The sequence below is a fragment of the Xiphophorus hellerii genome, chromosome 14, assembly GCF_003331165.1.
Source record: "Xiphophorus hellerii strain 12219 chromosome 14, Xiphophorus_hellerii-4.1, whole genome shotgun sequence".
NCBI lineage: Eukaryota > Metazoa > Chordata > Actinopteri > Cyprinodontiformes > Poeciliidae > Xiphophorus > Xiphophorus hellerii.
In genome coordinates this window covers 21,888,850-21,908,775 of record NC_045685.1, presented here as the reverse complement: position 1 = coordinate 21,908,775, position 19,926 = coordinate 21,888,850, and the positions used below count along the sequence as shown (strand labels likewise).

Genomic DNA, 19,926 nt, shown 5'->3' with positions numbered 1-19,926 from the left:
CTTGAAGGAACCAGAAAGAAAGCTTTAAAATTGTGTTCTTGGAAAACAGAATGAGGTATAGATATTCGCAATTGTGATTTGTGATAAGAAATGTTATTTAAGTAGCAGTAGAACGTTGGTTTATTTGTTGAAAATCAAAAACTATGTTAAAAGGTTATGGACATGATATATTCTTTTTTTGTCAACATTGATATTTTATTTTATACAGGAGAAACATGGGATACAGTGTTTTGTTGTATACTTGATTTAAAAGGCTCTCGATGACGATTTCATTTATATTTCATAATGATTAAGCCTGGGAAATTATTTTTATTGGATTAAATATGCTACAACGGGGCTTTGACTAGACCATTCAATGCATAGATATGGTTTGATCTAAACAAGTTCACTGAGGAACTGGCTGCATGTTTTTGTTTTTCTGCTGGAAGTGGAACCTCCACCTCATCTCAAATCTTATCTAACCTCTGACATCTTTTCTTCCAGGATTGTCCTAGATTTAGTTCCATATTTCTGTTCCTGCTGCAGCCTCCTCACAGCATGATGCTAACATCGCTATCTGCTAGCACTGTGATCGTTTTCCCCTAAGGACAGTATTTTACAGCAATTTTCTGTTTCAGTTTCATCTGACTAACGCACCTTCCTCCACATGTCTTCTGAATTAATTTATGTATCCCTATGCAAGGCACTGAATCACAGGATGCCATTATGTGTCTCTAATACACATAATTTAAAATGTTAAATTATTAAAAATAGCTGAAAGAAGGCAGTTCTTCACCCATGTAGGCCACATTCTTCCAGCTGATCTTCCTCTGCTCCATGACCGCCTGCACGTCCTTCAGCGGTTCGTCCCCAACATCTACAACCTCACAACTCAGCATTGTTTCCAGTTTGCCAGACAGAGACTGAGTCACAGGGTCGTCCCTGGAGGTCAGCAGCACCACCTAAAGAACAGAGTCAAAGGGCCTTTAACATGGTATTCACCAAATGTTCACCCATAATGTTTCACAGATGGGAAATTCAACCTCAGCTCCATCGTTCTGCAGCATCCAGAGCCCCGTTGTGTCTCTACTGTGGACACACATCATGTCCTCTCCAGATACGGACAGAAACACCCGTCCATCGGTCAAACATCCAGACACTCTGCAGAATATTAAGGAAACTCCCTGACCAAAGTAGCCGTACCTGTTGGTAGAAGCACAAACAAATAAAAAAAACATAAAACCCATAAAGAGATTCATGTTTTTTCCATCATATATGACCAGTTCAGGGTGAACTAGTCAGTCCTAGTGAAGTGTTTGTTATGGTGGACCAGGTTGATGACGTTGTACCTGATGTGACGAGCAAACGTCAGTCCCAAAGGTCTAAGATTTCAAGTTCACCAGTTTATTCAACTCCAACAACAAAACCCAATAACTCCAAAGTATTTACACAGACGGTCAAAAACACGTCTGCCCCTCCAGGTTCAACTCCTGCCTACTGCTTCTTCTTCTTGTTTTTTTTTCGGGTAACGTTTGATGGCATGTGGGCCAGATGATTTTTCTTATCTACTTAAACTAAAGTCTGATATGTAATCCCGTTTCCTTTAAAAATTTGATAGGTCCTTTATTCATCTTATGTTTAACTAATTCATTATTCTCCACACCATATTTTATTAAATCTTGGTTTAATCCTATATTTCCCACAATTAATTATTAAATGCTCTAATGTCTCCATGTCGATACCACTCACATCTACCTGATGGATGTTTACCTACCAAATTTAAAGTATTACATTTATTTCACCTTCCTCCAATTATTTCCACTCTTCCTACTTTATTTTATTTATTGCGACCTTTGTTCTCCTCCAAAATTGTTGCCATTCAGATTTAACTTTGTTGTTAATAATAGACTTTATCTCAAATTTACAAAATGCTATTTCCATAATTCTAACCTGTTTTAAAGACAAACTGACTAAGTGATTTCCGCCCTGAAGAACATCAGAAAGTCTTCACACAAAGAACCTAATGGACCTCACTAACAGGGCCGGACCAAGGCATGTGCTAGCTAAGCGGCTGCTTAGGGCCTCCATGCCACCAGGGGGCCTCCTAGAGAAATGAAAGCATGATAGAAAAATAAAGACAGCTCTGGAAAACATGAAGAGCCCACCTCATTGAGCCCAATCAAAAACTTCCTGGTTTTTCCATCAAATATTGATTTCTGAATTCTTCCTGAGTTAAAACATTAGTTTTGTTGTTTCTAAATAAATATAAACTTGTTTTCTTTGCATTTTTTAGGTCTGAAAGCTCTGCATCATTTTGGTTATTTTGACCTTTTCTCATTTAAATAAATACTAAATCTTTGCTTGGAATTTCAGAGACATTTTGTCAGTAGTTCATAGAATAAAAGAAAAATTTTCATTTTACTCAAACATAAACCTATAAAGAGTAAAATCAGAGAACTGATCATTTTAAAGTGGTCTCTTATTTTTTTCCAGAGTTGTATTTTAGATAACATTGAATAATACAAACTAAATACTATTACATGTGGGAAAAAAATCTATTTTGTTTTCATAGATAATAATGATTAATCTCTTCCTGTTGATGGCTGCTGTCACTACAGGGGAAATATTAGATATTAAATTTAGTATTTATCAGCTGATGTTACTTTCAAATAGTTAAAATAAAATGGCACGCGTTGCATTTTAAAATCCAAATTATTATTTTTATTTGTTACTCCTCTAAGGTAAAAATCAATAGTCATAATAGCACTGCTATGCTAATGACCAATGATGCTAATGATAGCAGGTACGTTACACATCGAGTAGATCAGGAATGATAAATCATCTGGTGTTGACATGTTGGTATGGAGGCCCCCCAGAAAAGCTGCATAGGGCCCCAAATAGGCTTGGACCGGCCCTGCCCACTGACGAGGTGGGAAGCTGCTGTTGAACTACCTGTAATGAATTTTCTTTAAAGATGAATGTAGAAAGAGCCGTTCTCATACAACTCTCCGTCCCAGTCCTGACGGCGGGGACGCAAAGCAGGAACCAGATTTATTGGCTCCGTCAATCACCACCTGAGAGAAAAACGAGATCCTTTAGTTTGATAAGAAATGCATCATCTGGTCCTTAGCGACCTCCGGTAAAACATATTTAATCCATATTTTGTCATATTACAACCGCTAACATTAATATATTTAATTGGAATTTTATTTCTCTCTTCCCTGAATCTGCACTCATGTTCTGTTGCTGGACTGTCTGTCCTACCAGATAGACACAGAACTTGTGACACCAGTTGATCCGTTGAGTTAAGAGGAATGGAAGATTAATCTTTCATCTTGCAGGTGCAGCCCAGATAGAAACGAAGAACAGTACTAAAGTAAAACTCCGCCTTCACAGGTGAGGATTAACTGCTGACAGCAGCCCCGGCGCTGCAGCATTCCTTAACCAACCAAGTGTTTAAGTTTCATATTTCATTTCGTTGTGACGCAGTTAAGATAAGGTAAGACAATGGCATCTTTGGTGTTTAACTTATCTTTTACAGGTTTATTTTTGTAATTAAATTTATTTGTATTGTGTACGTCAAGTTTAAGCCAAGCAGGGAATTAAAGTCAGTCCTGATTTTGCTCTACATAGAACAAAAACAATCGCATAGATGGCGAGTCGCTAAAAGTGAGAAAAAACCAGTTGGTTCACTTAGAGAGCAAATAACCTGAATTATAGTTTCCATCACTTCCAGGTTTGTTCAATTCTCTGTAGTCTTATTTGTAACATAATTATATAATTTTTTTCTTCATTATAAAAGTGTTAGAAATAATTTTATTCCAGCCTTCTGTAATAGGATAATGAGGCTTGGTAGTGAAAGCACTGTGAAAACCTATAGTTTTTTTTGGAATGTTTCTCATTCTTTTCCCAAATGAATTTGTTATGGTTTACGGTGTGAGGTGGTGAGGATAATGCGATGAACCCAGGTTGCAGAGTGAGAATGATGATTTAATAATCCACAACTTATCTCACAACTGGTAGCAACTGGAACAAAAGAATAACTGACAGCAGACAAAACGACAGACTTGACTCAACAACTAGACAGGTAGACAAAGACCCAATAAGGAACAAGGAACACAGGTGGGATTAAATACATAGAGGGTAATCAGGGAACAAGACACACTTGGGAACAATCAAAGGGTAGACAGGAAAACAACAAACTCAAAAAGACACAGGAACCTAAAATAAACACACTGAAAAACTCAAATCCTCACAGAATTGAGTATTTCGAGGCTTAAAAATGTATGAAAACCATAGGTGGAACAGGGAATTTGACCCACCTTTCATAAAGGTCTGCCTCCCAAAAATCAGTGTAAACAGAAACTAGACTCACCTTCAGGTTTCTCCCAGATAAATGGTTCCCAAATTTAAAACTAAGCAGTAAAAAAACAGTTTTGTTCCCATTGACATAAGTTGCCAAAATTGGATTTAGCAGAGTTTTAACATTATTTTTCATATTTTATTTATTTATTTTTGGCTTCATATTAAAACAGTAAGCTGTGTTAGTGAATTCATATGCTTTGGAGAGAAGTTGTTTGACTTATTTTGTGTTTGTACACAGCACTGTGGAAGTGACTCCATCTGTTTTAACCCCACATTAGACTTGCATTCTCAGAACAGTACTTGGCACAGTGAATGTTGTTTGACCAGTAATTCCTGATAATCAGGTGATGTCTGGACTTCTTATTTTCACTCAAACAACTTGCAAATGTTCTTAATAATAAGTTATTATTCATAATTATTGATAGTTTGAAGAAAATTTCTTTCATGTTTCAAAATCAAGAAAGGGCATGACGTTTCTTTTAAATATTTGGTACAAAAAATCAGATTAGCTCCTGCTTTTCTCTTTCTGCTTCTTTGTTGGCTGGTATTGCAAATAATATCAGTGGAGCTTAAGTGCAGGTGAGTAATTTGTTTTGCCTTTAATATAAACATTGTGTGCAGATTGATGTGAATTGGAGCGCGGCATCATGGATCAGCGTGAGGAGCAGAAAGAAGGAGAAACTCTGTGTGAAACCGAGAATCAAAGCAAAGCCAAGAGGTGAGGTGACCTTTTACTGTTTTGTGTTTTCACTCTGTTCGCTCAAGGCGTCCATGTAACTTAAACAACTTTATTTATAGGAAACAATCTGAAGATGAACTGGATCCAGAGCTCTGTGACACCATGTCCAAGGTGGAACATGTGGATTTTAAATCAAACCAGAGTTCAAAGAGGTGAGCTATATCTAATTAATCTGTCAAAAAATCCCAACATACACAGCACTATGACAAAATGTTTGCTATTGGAAAATAATTTTATTTTATAGTATTTTTGTCAGACTGGATCTTGTTCTGCTCTAGTGATTTAATAATTCAACAGGTCAGTCAGTGAGATTAGTAAAACAGAACCAGAAAATGCTGTTAATCACAGTTAATTCATAATTTAGTTATTTGTGGATTATATTCATACATACTGTACGTTAAAGTTGGTTTGACTGGCAGTTTTTACCCTAATAAACAAAATCATGATTCATGTTTGTCTGATATTGAAACATTTGATGAGTTTTGAAGTTGGACAAAAAAACACACATTTCTATTTACACATGTGAAGTAGCATTTACTGTGACTTTTTCAGAAAAACTCAGTCTTTATCAAATTTAATTTTGTAAAAACAAATTTGATAAAAAAAAACAACAACAAAAAAACATATATATTTTGTAGGAGGTGTTTAAACAATAAGCTGTTATACATACAGTATATAACAGGCACACTTTGACAGGCCCCATGTAAATTTCTTCAGAAATCTTCTAGTTTTATTTCTTGTCCAGATCTACACATAACATTTGTTGACTTTTTAATTTTTTGCATGGAGAGCTGTAATGTGAGAAAAATTTATTTGATTCCCAGAGTGAAGATCTCAGAACTCCCTAGTGGTCAGTCTGCCCAACAGCATCCAGCAGAGCTGCACTCCATATTTCTGGTCTGTACATATCTAATGCTTTCTGTCTGTTGTATTCACAGTGATCCTCTTTGCTCCAAATAGTAAAGTAGTGAATTGTCAGTTTGTGACTGCATTGCTAGGTGCTGTTGTTTATCCAGTAGCACCTATCAATGCAGTTTGAATCACCTCAACTATGGTCTAAATGGTAGAACAATATTTTCTGAGGTCAAACTTTACATCTGGTTGCTGTATTTGGTCTCTAATTAGTTAGCAAATGTTTTAAAGTATTAAATCAACCAAAAAACCCTCCTTGAAAAAAACGCAAAGTTTGCGTAACGTGACTGGAGGAGAACGGAGCCCAACAGCTGCGGTCTGATTGCTAAGCTCAAGGAGTTTTTATTTTTGCTCAGGTGTTGTTAAAGCATGTTTATGTGGTTAAAGCATGTTTATGTGTGGCTGTTCAGCCTGCAATTGGTCTGGACATGAAGAGGGGAACAATTATTTTATCCTGAGGTGAGATTCATTCAGCAAGATTTCACCAGCAACAGTAAGTCAACTAATACAGCGATCTGCAGTGCACACACTGCGAATAGCAGGCTTACAATGAAAGCGACCCAAATTAATACCAAATGGGATCCAGAAGAAATTACTAAATCAGGCTGAAACCATAACACAGCAGAGGCAGCGACTGACGCTAACAGAGAATAGAGGCAACAACAAAGCCAGAACCAGAGTCAGAGGAGAGAATTATTAAATTTTCCAGAAGAGTATTATTGAGCCTAATTTTATGTATTATTATTTATCTTATCTTGGTAGATACATTTCCATAGACAGATCTATAGATCTGTAAATGTAAAGATGCATTTCCAAACTTCTCTTAGTAGTCTTAAACATGTAGCCGATTTAATGTTCATGATTGGTCACCTCTGCCAGATGTTATTCAGTGTTACTGCAACCCAGATGTGCTAAAGAAAGCTACAGCAAGTCCTTTCTGCTTGAGACGATCAAACTTTATAATACATACCTAGTCTCTAGAGCTGTGTGTTTTAGATGTTGAATATATATTAGTAATATACTGAGTGATATGTGTGTGTCCTTAAGACTATCACTGCTCATTGTTATTTATTATTGTTGTGTGTTTATTCTTATTACTTCATTTATTTTAACTTTTATTGTGTGCTATGCTGGGACAAACAAAATGCCCTTCCCCTAGGGCAGCGTTTCCCAATTCCGGTCCTCAGGCCCCCCTGCTCTGCATGTTTTAGATGTGCCTCTATTCCAGAGCAGCTGATTCAAATGATTGCATGACCATCAAGTGCTGCAGAAACCTGTTGATCACCCATATATTCAATCCAGGTGTGTAGCAGAAGGGAAACACCTAAAACATGCAGGGCAGGGAGGCCTGAGGAATTGGGAAACGCTGCCCTATGGGATCAATAAAGTATTATCTTATCTCATCAAACTCATCCTACAGAATTTCACATAAAGACTTCAGAATCACTCAGAACAGCCTTTAAGAACTGAAGATCAAAAGTTATCAAAAGCTTTTTGTTGCATCAAAGCATGTGGGCGAGACTGAGACTGAAAATCTGATCATTTGCCATAAAACATCAGGGTGGAATAACTTACATATACACCACAATTGCATAAGACTTTATGTGTGTCATAACAGATCGCTGATCTCAATCACATGATCAACTGGTGACGTCACATTAGCTTCACCCCCTTTGAACAGAAAGTTATTTGTTTCCCTGCTGGTTGTCGTCCTTTTACTCTACGATTCATACAGATTTAAACTTGTGACTGATGACTGGAAAATATGTTACATCCCTCCTTATAATGATCTCAGTCTAAGTTGTCTTTTTTCTATTGTAGGAGCTTAAAAAGAACATTTTCACTTTCGTGGAGAATGAGCTGAAAAAGATCGAAGTGGTTCTGGGTTCAAATAACCCAGAAGGTCTAGAGGGGAATGAGGATGATGATGTTTTAGAGGATGAAGATAAAGAGCAAATGAAGAGGAACAGAGAAGACTTTGAGAAGATGGTACAGCGCTTCCTAAGAAGGATGAACCAGGGGGAGCTGGCTAACTGTCTTCAACTCAGTAAGATGATTTCTCTTATTAATATGCTAGAAGATTGATAAGTCAATTTATATTTAAATTTATTCCCCACCTTCAGGGGCGTCGAATAGGGGGGGAAAGTTATGACATTTCCAAGGGGCCCTGACTGACAGGGGGCCCAAGATTCCTGGCGGCGCTCCTGCCCACCTTAGACTTAGTTTGGTTCTCATGGAGGGATCTTTAGCATGTAGGTATAAATCATATCTAGGCCAAATAACATCCAATTCTTAAGACTTATGCAAATTGGAGTCTCTGTCCTTTATGTATACCATTGTTTTACATGCCGGTTGGCTGCTGTGTGACCTTCTAGTTCATTGAGGCATATGGCGTTGATGTTGTGTGATGCCTCCTTCTCCCATATGCCTTTTCAGCTTTGTTGAGTTTTAGCAAAAGAGTCAAACAAACATCACACAATGAAAAAGATCTTATCTCCCTTGTAGGAACCCCTCGATAAGCTTCTACAACATCACAAGATTAATTTCCATCCATTGCCGCATTACTTTTTAACAAAGATCTTGTATTGATGATGAGAGCGTCCAACCACTGAGCAAAACCTTCTCCAAAATATCACAAAAATTGTCTATGGAGTACAGGTCTGAAATCCGTGGTAAAATTGAAGTCTCATCTTCTCTGAACCACTTGGTCACAATCTGAGCTCTGGTATCTTGGAATAGCCCGGTATCATCAGAAAAAAAAATCCATTGATGGAATAACCTGGTTATTCAGTATCTTCAGGGGAAATCATGATGTTGCTGACCTTTGATCTGACCAGTTGCAGATTATAGCAGTGCCTGTAGAAGCAGTGCTGTAATACTAGGCATGATGGCTGTATCACTTTATCTGCTTCCCTTCCTACCCAGATGTACCCGTCCTACTGGAAGAGGGTAATTTGGATTCATCATGGCCTCCTTATGTCACACTAGAATCCTATCTTTATGCTGCCTTACAATTTAAAGCTGTTTTCTCTGGTTAGCCTCATTGTTTAAAGGCTTTCTTATGGATACTCTACTGTTCAGTACCAAACCTTTGCGTTCCCTTCACATTGAGGCAATGTTTTTACTTACACTTTTATAAACAGACCTGAGTTCTACTGTTGTTTTCCTTTAGTTTGATTTCACTTTAGTTTGATTTCACTGAACACTGTTTTTTTCCTTCCAGTTTTTAATAATGTATTAAGAAGCTACTCCTGGCATCATTTGGGGTTAAATAAATTGTTGCCAGCTGAGGACATTTGTCTATGTAGTAACTATCCAATGGGAAGCTCTTACATTTTCTCAGTTAAATTCAGGAAGTGGCTTTTTCTTTTTAGTCAGGCAGTCTAACTCTGGCAGGAAGACTTAACTTGTTAGTTCAGAAATTTCAGGACTTGTAAAATTTAACATATAAACAGAAAAGATTTATGGTAATTTCTACATATGCAGGTATGTTTTCAAAATGAAATGTGAAATGAGTAAATAAAAGGATTTTAATTGATTTGTTTGTATTCTTTAAGAATCACTCATTACATGCCAACAAACACTAAAGGCTAACATGAAGACGAAGTTCCAGCATGTGTTTGAAGGAATTGCTAAGTCAGGGAATCCAACAGTTCTGAATGAGATCTACACAGAGCTCTACATCACAAAGGGAGACTCTGGAGAGGTCAATAATGAACATGAGGTCAGGCAGATTGAAGCAGTGACCTGGAAAACAGACCAACCAGAAACAGCAATTAGACATGAAGACATATTTAAACCTGTATCTGGAAGAGATGAACCAATCAGAACAGTGATGACAACAGGAGTGGCTGGCATTGGGAAAACGGTCCTGTCACAGAAGTTCACTCTGGAATGGGCAGAAAACAGAGTCAACCAAGACATCCAGTTCATCTTTCCATTCACGTTCAGAGAGCTGAATCTGTTAAAAAAACAATTCAGCTTGGTGGAGCTTATTCACCATTTTTTTAGTGAAACCAAAGGAATATTAAAATTTGAAGAGTTAAAGGTTGTGTTCATCTTTGATGGGTTGGATGAGAGTCGACTTCCACTGGACTTTCACAACAATGAGATCCTGACGGATGTAACAAAGTCCACCTCAGTGGATGTTCTTCTGACAAACCTCATCAGAGGGAACCTGCTTCCCAAAACTCACCTCTGGATAACCACAAGACCTGCAGCAGCTAATAAGATCCCTGCTGAGTTTGTTGGCATGAGGACAGAGATCAGAGGATTCACTGACTCACAGAAAGATGAGTACTTCACCAAAAGATTTGAATCTAAGAAGCAGGCAAGCTTGGTAATCTCCCATGTAAAGAAATCAAGAACCCTCCACATCATGTGCCACATTCCAATTTTCTGCTGGATCACTGCTACAGTTGTGGAAGACATGTCGAACAAGAAAGATGGAGAAGAACTGCCAAAGACCCTGACTGAGATGTACATTCACTTCCTGGTGGTGCAGAACAAACTGAAGGTCATCAAGTATGATGGAGGAGCTGAGACAGATTCACACTGGAGTCCTGAGAGCCGAAAGATGATCGAGTCTCTGGGAAAACTGGCTTTTGATCAGCTGATGAAAAGAAACCTGATCTTCTATGAATCAGACCTGACAGAGTGTGGCATTGATATCAGAGCAGCATCAGTGTGCTCAGGAGTGTTCACACAGATCTTCAGAGAAGAGAGAGGGCTGTACCAGGACAAAGTCTTCTGCTTTGTCCACCTGAGTGTTCAGGAGTTTCTGGCTGCTCTTCATGTTCACCTGACCTTCATTAAATCAGAAATCAATCTGCTGGCAAAGGAAGAAATGAAATCAAAGGACTTTGAAACAAGAAACCATGAATTTTCAGAGGCAGAAATGTACAAGAGTGCTGTGGACATGTCCCTAGAGAGTCCAGATGGACACCTGGACTTGTTCCTCCGCTTTCTACTTGGTCTTTCACTGGAGACCAATAAGTGTCGCTTAAGAGGCTTTGTGGCACAGACAGAAGAAAGTTTAGCAATTAATAAAGACACAGCCCAGTACATCAAGGAGAAGTTGAATCATCATGGTGTTGAGAAAAGCATCAATCTGTTCCACTGTCTTAATGAACTAAATGATCAGTCTCTGATGGAGGAAATCCAACAATCTCTACGTACAGGAAGTCTTTCAGCACACCAGCTGTCTCCTGCTCAGTGGTCAGCTCTGCTCTTCATCCTACTTTCATCAGACAAAGGTCTGGAGATATTTGACCTGAAGAAATACTGTGCTTCAGAGGAAGCTCTTCATAGATTGCTGCCAATAGTCAACGCCTCCAGCAAAGCTATGTAAGTACAGATGTAGTCAGTTTTATAAAAGTGCCTAATAACAATAATACAATTACTTTGTATTGTCTTTGTCTTTTCAGACTGAGTGGGTGTAACCTCTCAGAGAGAAGTTGTGAAGCTCTGTCCTCATTTATCAGCTCAACAACCTCTAGTCTGAAAGATCTGGACCTGAGTAACAATGACCTGACAGATTCAGGAGTGAAGCTGCTCTGTGAGGGACTGATGAGTCCCAACTGTGAACTCAAGATCCTCAGGTAAAATACATCTAAATTCTATGTGTTACATTCTATTTAAAATATAGAATGTAAAATTCTTTGTTTTACATATTTAGAAACATGTCTAAAGCATATTTTTTGTGTACATTTTTAAAAGAAAACTGTACCAAGTATTGAGTTTTCTCTGACTTGGCAGTTGCAGCAAAAACAGCCTCACTGCTGATATGAAGTGGGCGAGTCAGTCAAGCAAACCATTACTATCTAGGGAAAAAACATAAAAATATATTAGTTTTGAGCATAACAATGAACATAGAATTTTCCTTACTTGTTCTGCCACTAAGGGAAATAAGATGAAAGTTGTAATTTAACCTGTATAATACCATGCTACTGTAAAAAATATGTTACATGTTTCAGATTAATCACGGTAACACGAGTATAAATGAAAAAATGGTCTCAAGGTGAAAATCTTCACTTGTTGTTGTAGGGATGTACAATATATTGTCAACAATATCAGAATCGACGAATGTTAGTTATATTATCAAATATCAATATTAGTCCCAGCAATGATCAACAACCAGTTTCAAAATATATATTTTCTCCCCGAAACATGGTTCTCATTCTTGCTGACATGCTCCCCCCAGCAACAGCAGTTTGCAAATTGTTTATATTTTGTACAGATTTTGTTGTGTTACTGATTTGAGGGTATCTCTCTTATTTAATCTACACAAAGTACTTTGTTAGTGGGACAAAGGAAAATTTTTTGGACATCTTTTTACATTTCCTAAAAATGTAAAATGTAATTTTGAAAAGTTACTTAAGTATTTGCAATCTTTATTATGGCATTGAAGACTCAGCTGAGGTGCACCTTGTTTTCACTGATTAGTTACATGTGTCTAACATTTAACTGATCAATTAAGCTTAACTTGCTATAGGTAAATTAAGACTGAACATGATTTTTTTGTTGTTGTTTTTTTTCCTTCCCTCCAAGGGGTCTTTTGTGGGCTCTAGTGTCCCTTATATGAAAGTAGGCTGACTGGAAAAGGGGAAGGAGAGGGGGGGAAGACATGCGGCAAACATCGCCGGGTCTGGGAGTCAAACCCACGACGGCCGCGTCGAGGACTCAAGGCCTCCAAACATGGGTCGCGCTATGTATATATATTCCTTTATTTAACCAGGTAATCCCCGTTGAGATCTAGATCTCATTTTCAAGAGGGACCTGGGCAAAAAATTTGCAATACATAGCAACCTGGTTACAGGATAAAAACAATTAATACATATGCACAAGTATAAAACAATAAAACAATTTAAAAACAATGACACTGTTTCATAGAATCTTGTTGCCTATCTTTGAGAACTGCTCGAAATAAGTCCACTGAAATCATTTCCGACATCTTAAGTTCAGACTGCAACTGATTCCACGCTGTGGGGGCCAACACACTGAATGCCTGCTTCCCTTTTTCAGTTCGAAAGCGTGGGACATGCAGAAGAATAATGTTGTTGGAGCGTAGAGAACAAATGCTGATTTCCATACACTAGGGATTTTGTTAGAGATTAGACTTTGATTAAAAATATGAGACAATGGCTCTGCTATAAACTCTGCAGCCAACTTTAGAAAAAAAGGATCCAGATTATCTGGCCCCGCTGATTTTCAGGTGTCTATGCTATCCCCTACGCCACCACGGCACGCCCAGTAATGGAACAAATTTGTCTATAAAATCTAATCAGAGCAGAAACTAAAGAATGACATCAAAAGATTTATCTCTAAACCCTTTGAGATTAAAGTGTGTAAAATCACAAATTTGTTGAACGTTATAAAAAATAAAGCACTTTTGGTGACACTGATGTACTGAAAAGCACTGAAGTTCCTAGTGCTTATGTTCATTTGTAATGTAAGAAGTTTAGAACCACCAGGACCCTCTGCAATATGAAACTGAGTATTTGTACTGAGGGTTGAGATGAGGACAAGAGCAGTCAGACCCAGGATGAAGTGAGAAAAATGTTTTAATGAGGTCAAAAAGCCAAGATGCTCTGGAACACTGCCAAGCACAACAAACTCCACCATGCAGCAATCACTACATAGGAACACAGAGGATCCAGGGATAATCAGATGACAGGTGAACTTAAATACATGTGAGGGATATCAGGAAATCAGCTGGAACCAATAATGGGGAATGACACACGGAAACAAAATATGGCATTCTGGTCAAATAAACATATACGTTGGTTTGGACTTTGCAAGTTGTTCAAATCAAGAGATAGAAAATAGTCTAGATTATTGAAATCTAGACTACTTTCTAGTGTGTTATAGAAAGTAGTCTAGAGTGTGTGTTATAATGTGTTGTTAACAGGGGAGATTTGCCAAAGGGCGATCTGTGCTCCTGAGTCTGAGGTGTTTAATTCTATGATTGGTCTGGTTGGATCAGGCTGGGTAAGAATGGGAGCTTTGGGTTTTTTTTGTTGTTCAAGTCAGAAGATTTTTCTGCTTCTGGGGATCAAATGAAGATTTTTTTGGTGGATTTGAGACTGTTGAGGGTAACAACAGTTTGACTGTATAATAATGAAGTGACAGTTGGCCAAACATAGGAAGCATTGCAACTGTTTACAAGAAGATGAAGTTGGCCAGTTGAGGACCGTTTAAACCTTTTCCAGGTCTGTCTTCATCTGCCTGCTCCCCAGAATGAATCCCAAGAAGATCCATTCAATTGGAGAGAATCTGTTGAGATTAATGGGAAATATACCAAGATGTAGTTTTGAATTAGCAGAATTTTTTGACCAATGCAACCCCACTTTGTCATTCTACTTTTTACGTAGCAACACTGGGAGACAGAAAATATAATATTTACTATTTGTCAGGCCAACAGGCCAGCATGTAGACTGCTGCTCAACAGACACGGTTCTCTAACCTTCTTAGCAGGCCAACTAATTATTCTAACAGTTCTAACCAGTGTGTCACTTTGAGAATATAGATGATTTTTTTCAACATTATGTGTTTGTGTCTGCAGGCTTTCAGGCTGCCTGATCACAGAGGAAGGCTGTGCTGCTCTGGCTTCAGCTCTGACTGTGAACTCCTCTCACCTGAAGGAGCTGGACCTCAGCTACAATAATCCAGGAGAGGCAGGAATGAAGAGTCTAGCAGCTATATTGAAGAATCCAAGCTTCAAACTGGACTCTCTGAGGTAAGGAAATATTTTTATATATTTATATATTTTAATAGCCACATAGTGCTACACTATTGCTTAATGCTAGATTCAGAATTGACACAGTGAAATATGGCAGCAAACCAGAAGGTGTTGTTCAGGATGTTTGACAAATAAAGAGGTCTGGAGAGAAAAGGCAAGTAGGATTAATGATGGGTTGGTTCATCTTTCTAGATAAATCTGAAGTGTAGGATGAACCCAAAAGCCCCAACCAGCCTCAGACAATGAATGCTAGTTTATGTCAGAGACGACTTGTAGTGCAGAAAGGGAAATCATGTTAGGGTTAGATAATTAGTTGTCCATACCAATAAAAAAGGATGTTGAGCAATTCATACAGAGCTGTGCAAAACTATTTTAACAGCTTCAACTTTAATAAACACAAAGCAATGCATAATTGCGAAATGGGAGCATAATTGTTGGTTGTATCAATCAAAATTAGTATCCATCCATTATCTAGCATGCTTGTCCTTGCAGGGCGGCGAGAGGTCAGGTACACTCTGGACAGGCTGTCAGTCCATCACAGTATAACTAATAAGTTTTTCTTGTTTAATCTGAATCTGTAAACGGGGCTGTGACTAAAAATTAGATCTAATTCATAAACATGAATTGATCTACACCTTTTAATTTCTTGCTGTATGTTTAGGATCATTAATGCTGGGATTTGAACCTTGTTAAATAATATACAGCTTATGCAACAGAATGAGGAAAAGGCATCTGTTATAACTGAACTAATAGTATCAGTAAAATATTAGGCTTTGGTAACAGAAAAGTGGTAATACCATCAAAACGCCTCCTTTCTTACAGCATGGAGCCTGCAGGAGACAAATGGATGACAGCAGGTCTGAGGAAGTGTAAGGGCATTTTTGATTCATAGCAGATTGTCTCATCTTTGCATGAATGAATTCAGAAAATTATACATCAGTAACTGCATTGTGTTTGTTCTGTCCTTCAGATTCCTGTCCACTAACAGTCGACCTAAACACTGTAAACAGATTCCTCAAACTTTCTGATGAAAACAGGAAGGTGACACATGTGGAAGAGGAGCAGCCGTATCCTGATCATCCAGACAGATTTGATCTCTTTCAGCTGCTGTGTTCTGATGGTCTGACTGGTCGCAGTTACTGGGAGGTGGAGTGGGGTGGGAAAGTCTATGTATCAGTGAGTTACAGGGGAATCAATAGAAAAGGAGTCAATGACGATTCCTGGTTTGGATTGAATGATAAGTCCTGGAGTCTAATCTGCTCTAATGATGGTTACACTGTTTGGCATGATAGTGTGAAAAAAGCTTTCATCCCTGTTCCTTCCTTCTCCTCCTCCTCCTCTGTCTCTGGCAGAGTAGCTGTGTTTGTGGACTGTCCTGCTGGGACTCTATCCTTCTACAGAGTCTCTTCAGATACACTGATCCACATTTACACCTTCAACACCAAATTCACTGAATCTCTTCATCCTGCTTTTGGGGTCAGGGATCTTTCAGGAGTGTGTTGGTTCTCATTTTAGAATAGTCCTAAGTGCTTATCAAAACTAATACAACATCTCAAGAGCTAACAATCCATTAAAAACAGGAGAAAATAATAGAAAGTCACATTAAATAAAACTGTTTTTTAAAAGAAACAACATAGTCCATCAATCTTAAGTCCGAACAAAGGAAAATTCTGGAGTCTAGGTACCACTGAACTAAAGGCTCTATCTTCCTTTGTCTTCAATTTACCATAAAGTCATCAGCAGGTCCTGATCACAGGAATATGTGGCTGCAGTGGCCTTCTGATATTCAATGGTGCCTGTCTGTGAAAACCACTTAAGTCAATAAAAGAATTTTAAATTACACTGTGGAAAAAAACCTGCATGTCACTGCATTGATATTGGAGTCATGTATAAAAACCTGTAGGATTTGTCAGAAGCCTGGCAGCATCATTTAGTACACCTTGCAACCTTTCTAGGGAAGGTAAGCTGAGATGCACAGAGTGCACTGGGGATCAAACCAAAGCCTGGATAATTACTATTAGAATGTGAGAATAAAGATTTAATTACCAGATGATTAAAAGGAATGAATCAAAGACTGGATGTGCATCCAAAGTAAAGTCAGAATGTAAGATTTTTCCCAAAACCTCTCGGTTCTTTGTCAATAAGCTCTGTGATATGCATTTTTCTGATGTACATCTTTGTTCTCTAAGTTTGTGAAAACTGGTTAAGAAGTAGATTTTCTTAGTTGCTGTTGGTAACTGAAGATTCTCTGTAATATAATCTACTTGTACTTTTGGCACATTTGAACTGCACTATTTTCTAATGTTATGGTAATGACTCTATGCATCGTTTTCTTTTCTTGTGATTAGATTAACAAATAACCAATAAGAAGAATAAATACTTGGAAATATACGTCTTCGCTAATATGTTATAAGTGGTACACATAAATGATATTAAAGTGAGTGACATCTTATTTATATTTGCTCAACATTATTTATGAACATTATTTTACAACCAGCCCTGTTAAGGTTGGTGTCAGGATCTGTGGGTGTTTGAATTAGGTTGTAGATTTTTGTAATTTTTTATGTTCCTTTGACTTTTCTACTTTAGTTTGCCCTGTTTTCCATTTCTGTTCTCCCTAGTGATTGTAGTTATATTTTTCTTGCTTCTGAGTTATTTTCTGATGCTCTAGTTTATCATATTTCTTTAATCCAAGTTGTTCCTTAATGTTATATTATTTCCTGTTCCCCGGTATTCTCTCCCCACTTTCCTGTGTCACTTTCTCTTTCCCCCTCCTCAGCCTGGTTCTGGCTCCAACTACTCACACCTGCAATCAGTTAGCTTATTAGCCCTGGTCCATTGTTCCCACTATCAACCTCCCAATATTTAAGCTCCTTATTCTCCAGTTACAACTCGCTGGTTCACCATGTCATCTCATCTCATTCCCTCCTCCATGGATCCCTTCTGTTCTCTTTTTGTTTCTGTTTTGGATTTATTTTTTGTTTCTTGGACTTTGCATTTTGTAAGTTTGCATTTGTATTTTTTCATTAACTTTTGAACCTCACCTTCATCTCCTGCCTGCTGCATTTGGCTCAACACACCAACACATCCTAACAGTTGGAAATGTCAAGTTTTTAATTTGGCTTCAAGTCTGTATGGTATTTACCTTTTCAGGTCAGGTTGGTGTTTACTTTTTCCCTGAATAAATGAAATCATTTAAAAAATTGTTTCTTGGATTTAATGTAGTGATCTTTGTCTGCTGTAGTAATTGTTGATGTGGCACTTGACCAGGGCAGCATGAGAAGGGGGTTAAATAACCCATAGAAGACACCTGTTTATCTCTTAAATAAATAACAGTAGTCAATGAGGAGTTGTAACTCCATTAGGTTGTCTAGGGACAGCACTAAAAGATGTGCTTCAGCAGGGCAGCATTCATATTCTTCAATGCAGGTTGTATCGCTGTTAAAACTTGAGGGATACTATATATCCACCAGAGGGCAGCATTTCAATACTAGCAACTTGAACACATTTCAGATTCAAACTCACTGTAACAGACTGCTACACAAGATCTTTTCTGCCCACAATCATCAACATATACAATACATTTTTGAAGAATCTTGAATTAATGATTTGCATTTAATTTCCCTTTGGGATCTGTTAGAATATATTCTCATATTAACATGTCTTGGAGTTTTTTGTGTCGTGTTTGTGCCGTCTAATTTGCTTTGAAGTGCACACCTGCAGGTTCTGTATCCTGTTACTTTCACTTTCTGTTTAGTTTTATTTTTGTGCATGTTGTTCTGCGGTGGTGGGCGGGACGGGGGTCAGAATGAGTTGTTGGCAGCACTTTTCTGAAAAAGTTGGACTTGTGAGTTAGCAATAAAGAGAATACAGTTATCTGACAATAGGATGTGTGGTTAATTGTGAATATGAGTACTGAAGAACAAAACACAACAGGACCAATCAGGTATTTTTGAATTGTATCAAATTGAATCAGGTTTACTATTAAGTTGTTTGGCGGCTCCAATTCTAGATATATGCCATAAATTACTGGCCATCTGAATATTTCAAATATAATTGAATTATAACTAGTCATGAACTAAATTTGAGATATTTTGCTTTTTTACTATGACTAATCACAATTCCAATTAAATATATCTTAAATTACATAATTAGTCAAGATGTATTAAATGTATTTTTAGATATGAAGTAGCCTGTATAGGATTCAACTTGTGCAAATCCAACTACAGACATCGTAAAAGCAAATAATACCAGGCAAAACTAACTTAAGAGATAAATATAACTGTAGTTTCTGACTAGATAAAATTCTTTCTAAGTTATGAACTGACAGCTTTTCTTTTCAGGTATCTTGAATAATTATTCTGTCTAGTCAAAATATCTATTGCTAACGTATTATTTTGAAATGTCATTGAAAAATAAAAATAAATCAATAAATTATTTTGAAAAGGCACAAATTTCACTTTAACAGGTTGACAGGAGCATTTTTCATTCTTCCAAGCTGTTTTTACGTCATTTGTGTGAACTTAAAAACACACAGTTTTTAAGAGAATAAATATAATTTTTTTGTAGATATTTGAAGCAGGCTTCCAGTATGTTGAGTTTGTTTTCCTCATGGCCCAAACTGCTGAGCTTTTTATATGCAGAGGAATTTTTGCCAATTTTCTCCAGAACACTCGGCATCATTGGAACCAGCCTTAATTCTGCAGGCAACTGTTTGGACAGCTCAGTGGCAGAACTAGGGGAGCTTACACACAGTTCTTAATTTAGAAATGAAAAAAATGTATTTTGACATTTGACATAAGATAAATCCGATGATGCCAATTGAGATTTCTTGAAAGGCCTGGCTCAGATAATTCAAAATGTAACTGAAGATATTTTGATTTATTTTTTACTGAACGTAAATGCAGATATGCTATATTACTATCCACAACAATTACCATCATGTGTGGAAAATGCAAAGCAAATATAGTTTATATTTTTAGTGTATAAAGTTTCTGTTTCTGCTGCTGACAGTCCTGGAGGGCTGAGCTGATCTGAGACTGTAGCTGTTAAACAGACCAGAGGAGAGAAGGTCAAAGGTTATGAAATAAGCTAATTTGTTGCCATTTTACTAATTAAGTCCTAATAATATTTATTTAACCTTTAGAACAACCTGGCTGCAGACTGATATATAGATCAAAAACTCAAAGGG

General features: G+C 37.5%; 2 protein-coding genes across 2 annotated transcripts; one reads left to right on the top strand and one right to left on the bottom strand.

Moving 5' to 3' along the window:
* Nucleotides 1–247: 247 nt before the first annotated feature.
* Nucleotides 248–1,164, bottom strand: LOC116733439 (N-acylneuraminate cytidylyltransferase A-like). Its single transcript, XM_032584295.1, has 2 exons — nt 1,023–1,164; nt 248–941 (listed from the first exon to the last, which is right to left on the bottom strand). Exons 1-2 carry the CDS (start codon nt 1,083–1,085, stop codon nt 744–746), a joined length of 261 nt encoding a protein of 86 aa, XP_032440186.1. The 5' UTR covers nt 1,086–1,164; the 3' UTR covers nt 248–743.
* A 2,181-nt stretch (nt 1,165–3,345) lies between these two features.
* LOC116733435 (NLR family CARD domain-containing protein 3-like) lies at nt 3,346–17,941 on the top strand. Its single transcript, XM_032584290.1, has 10 exons — nt 3,346–3,478; nt 4,966–5,062; nt 5,143–5,235; nt 5,908–5,980; nt 7,817–8,042; nt 9,553–11,341; nt 11,422–11,595; nt 14,559–14,732; nt 15,558–15,604; nt 15,706–17,941. The coding sequence occupies exons 2-10, from the start codon at nt 4,992–4,994 to the stop codon at nt 16,248–16,250; spliced, it is 3,192 nt and encodes a 1,063-aa protein (XP_032440181.1). The 5' UTR covers nt 3,346–3,478; nt 4,966–4,991; the 3' UTR covers nt 16,251–17,941.
* The last annotated feature ends 1,985 nt before the right edge of the window (nt 17,942–19,926 follow it).

What these genes read in the sequence shown, in the direction of transcription:
- LOC116733439 (XM_032584295.1), bottom strand. Translation starts at nt 1,085, where the DNA reads ATGATGTGTGTCCACAGTAGAGACACAACGGGGCTCTGGATGCTGCAG. An exon ending in TGCAGAACGATGGAGCTGAG is followed by an intron (nt 942 to 1,022) that starts GTTGAATTTCCC and finishes TCTGTTCTTTAG; the next exon opens with GTGGTGCTGCTGACCTCCAG.
- LOC116733435 (XM_032584290.1), top strand. Translation starts at nt 4,992, where the DNA reads ATGGATCAGCGTGAGGAGCAGAAAGAAGGAGAAACTCTGTGTGAAACC. An exon ending in TCAAACCAGAGTTCAAAGAG is followed by an intron (nt 5,236 to 5,907) that starts GTGAGCTATATC and finishes TTTGATTCCCAG; the next exon opens with AGTGAAGATCTCAGAACTCC. An exon ending in GACAGCAGGTCTGAGGAAGT is followed by an intron (nt 15,605 to 15,705) that starts GTAAGGGCATTT and finishes TCTGTCCTTCAG; the next exon opens with ATTCCTGTCCACTAACAGTC.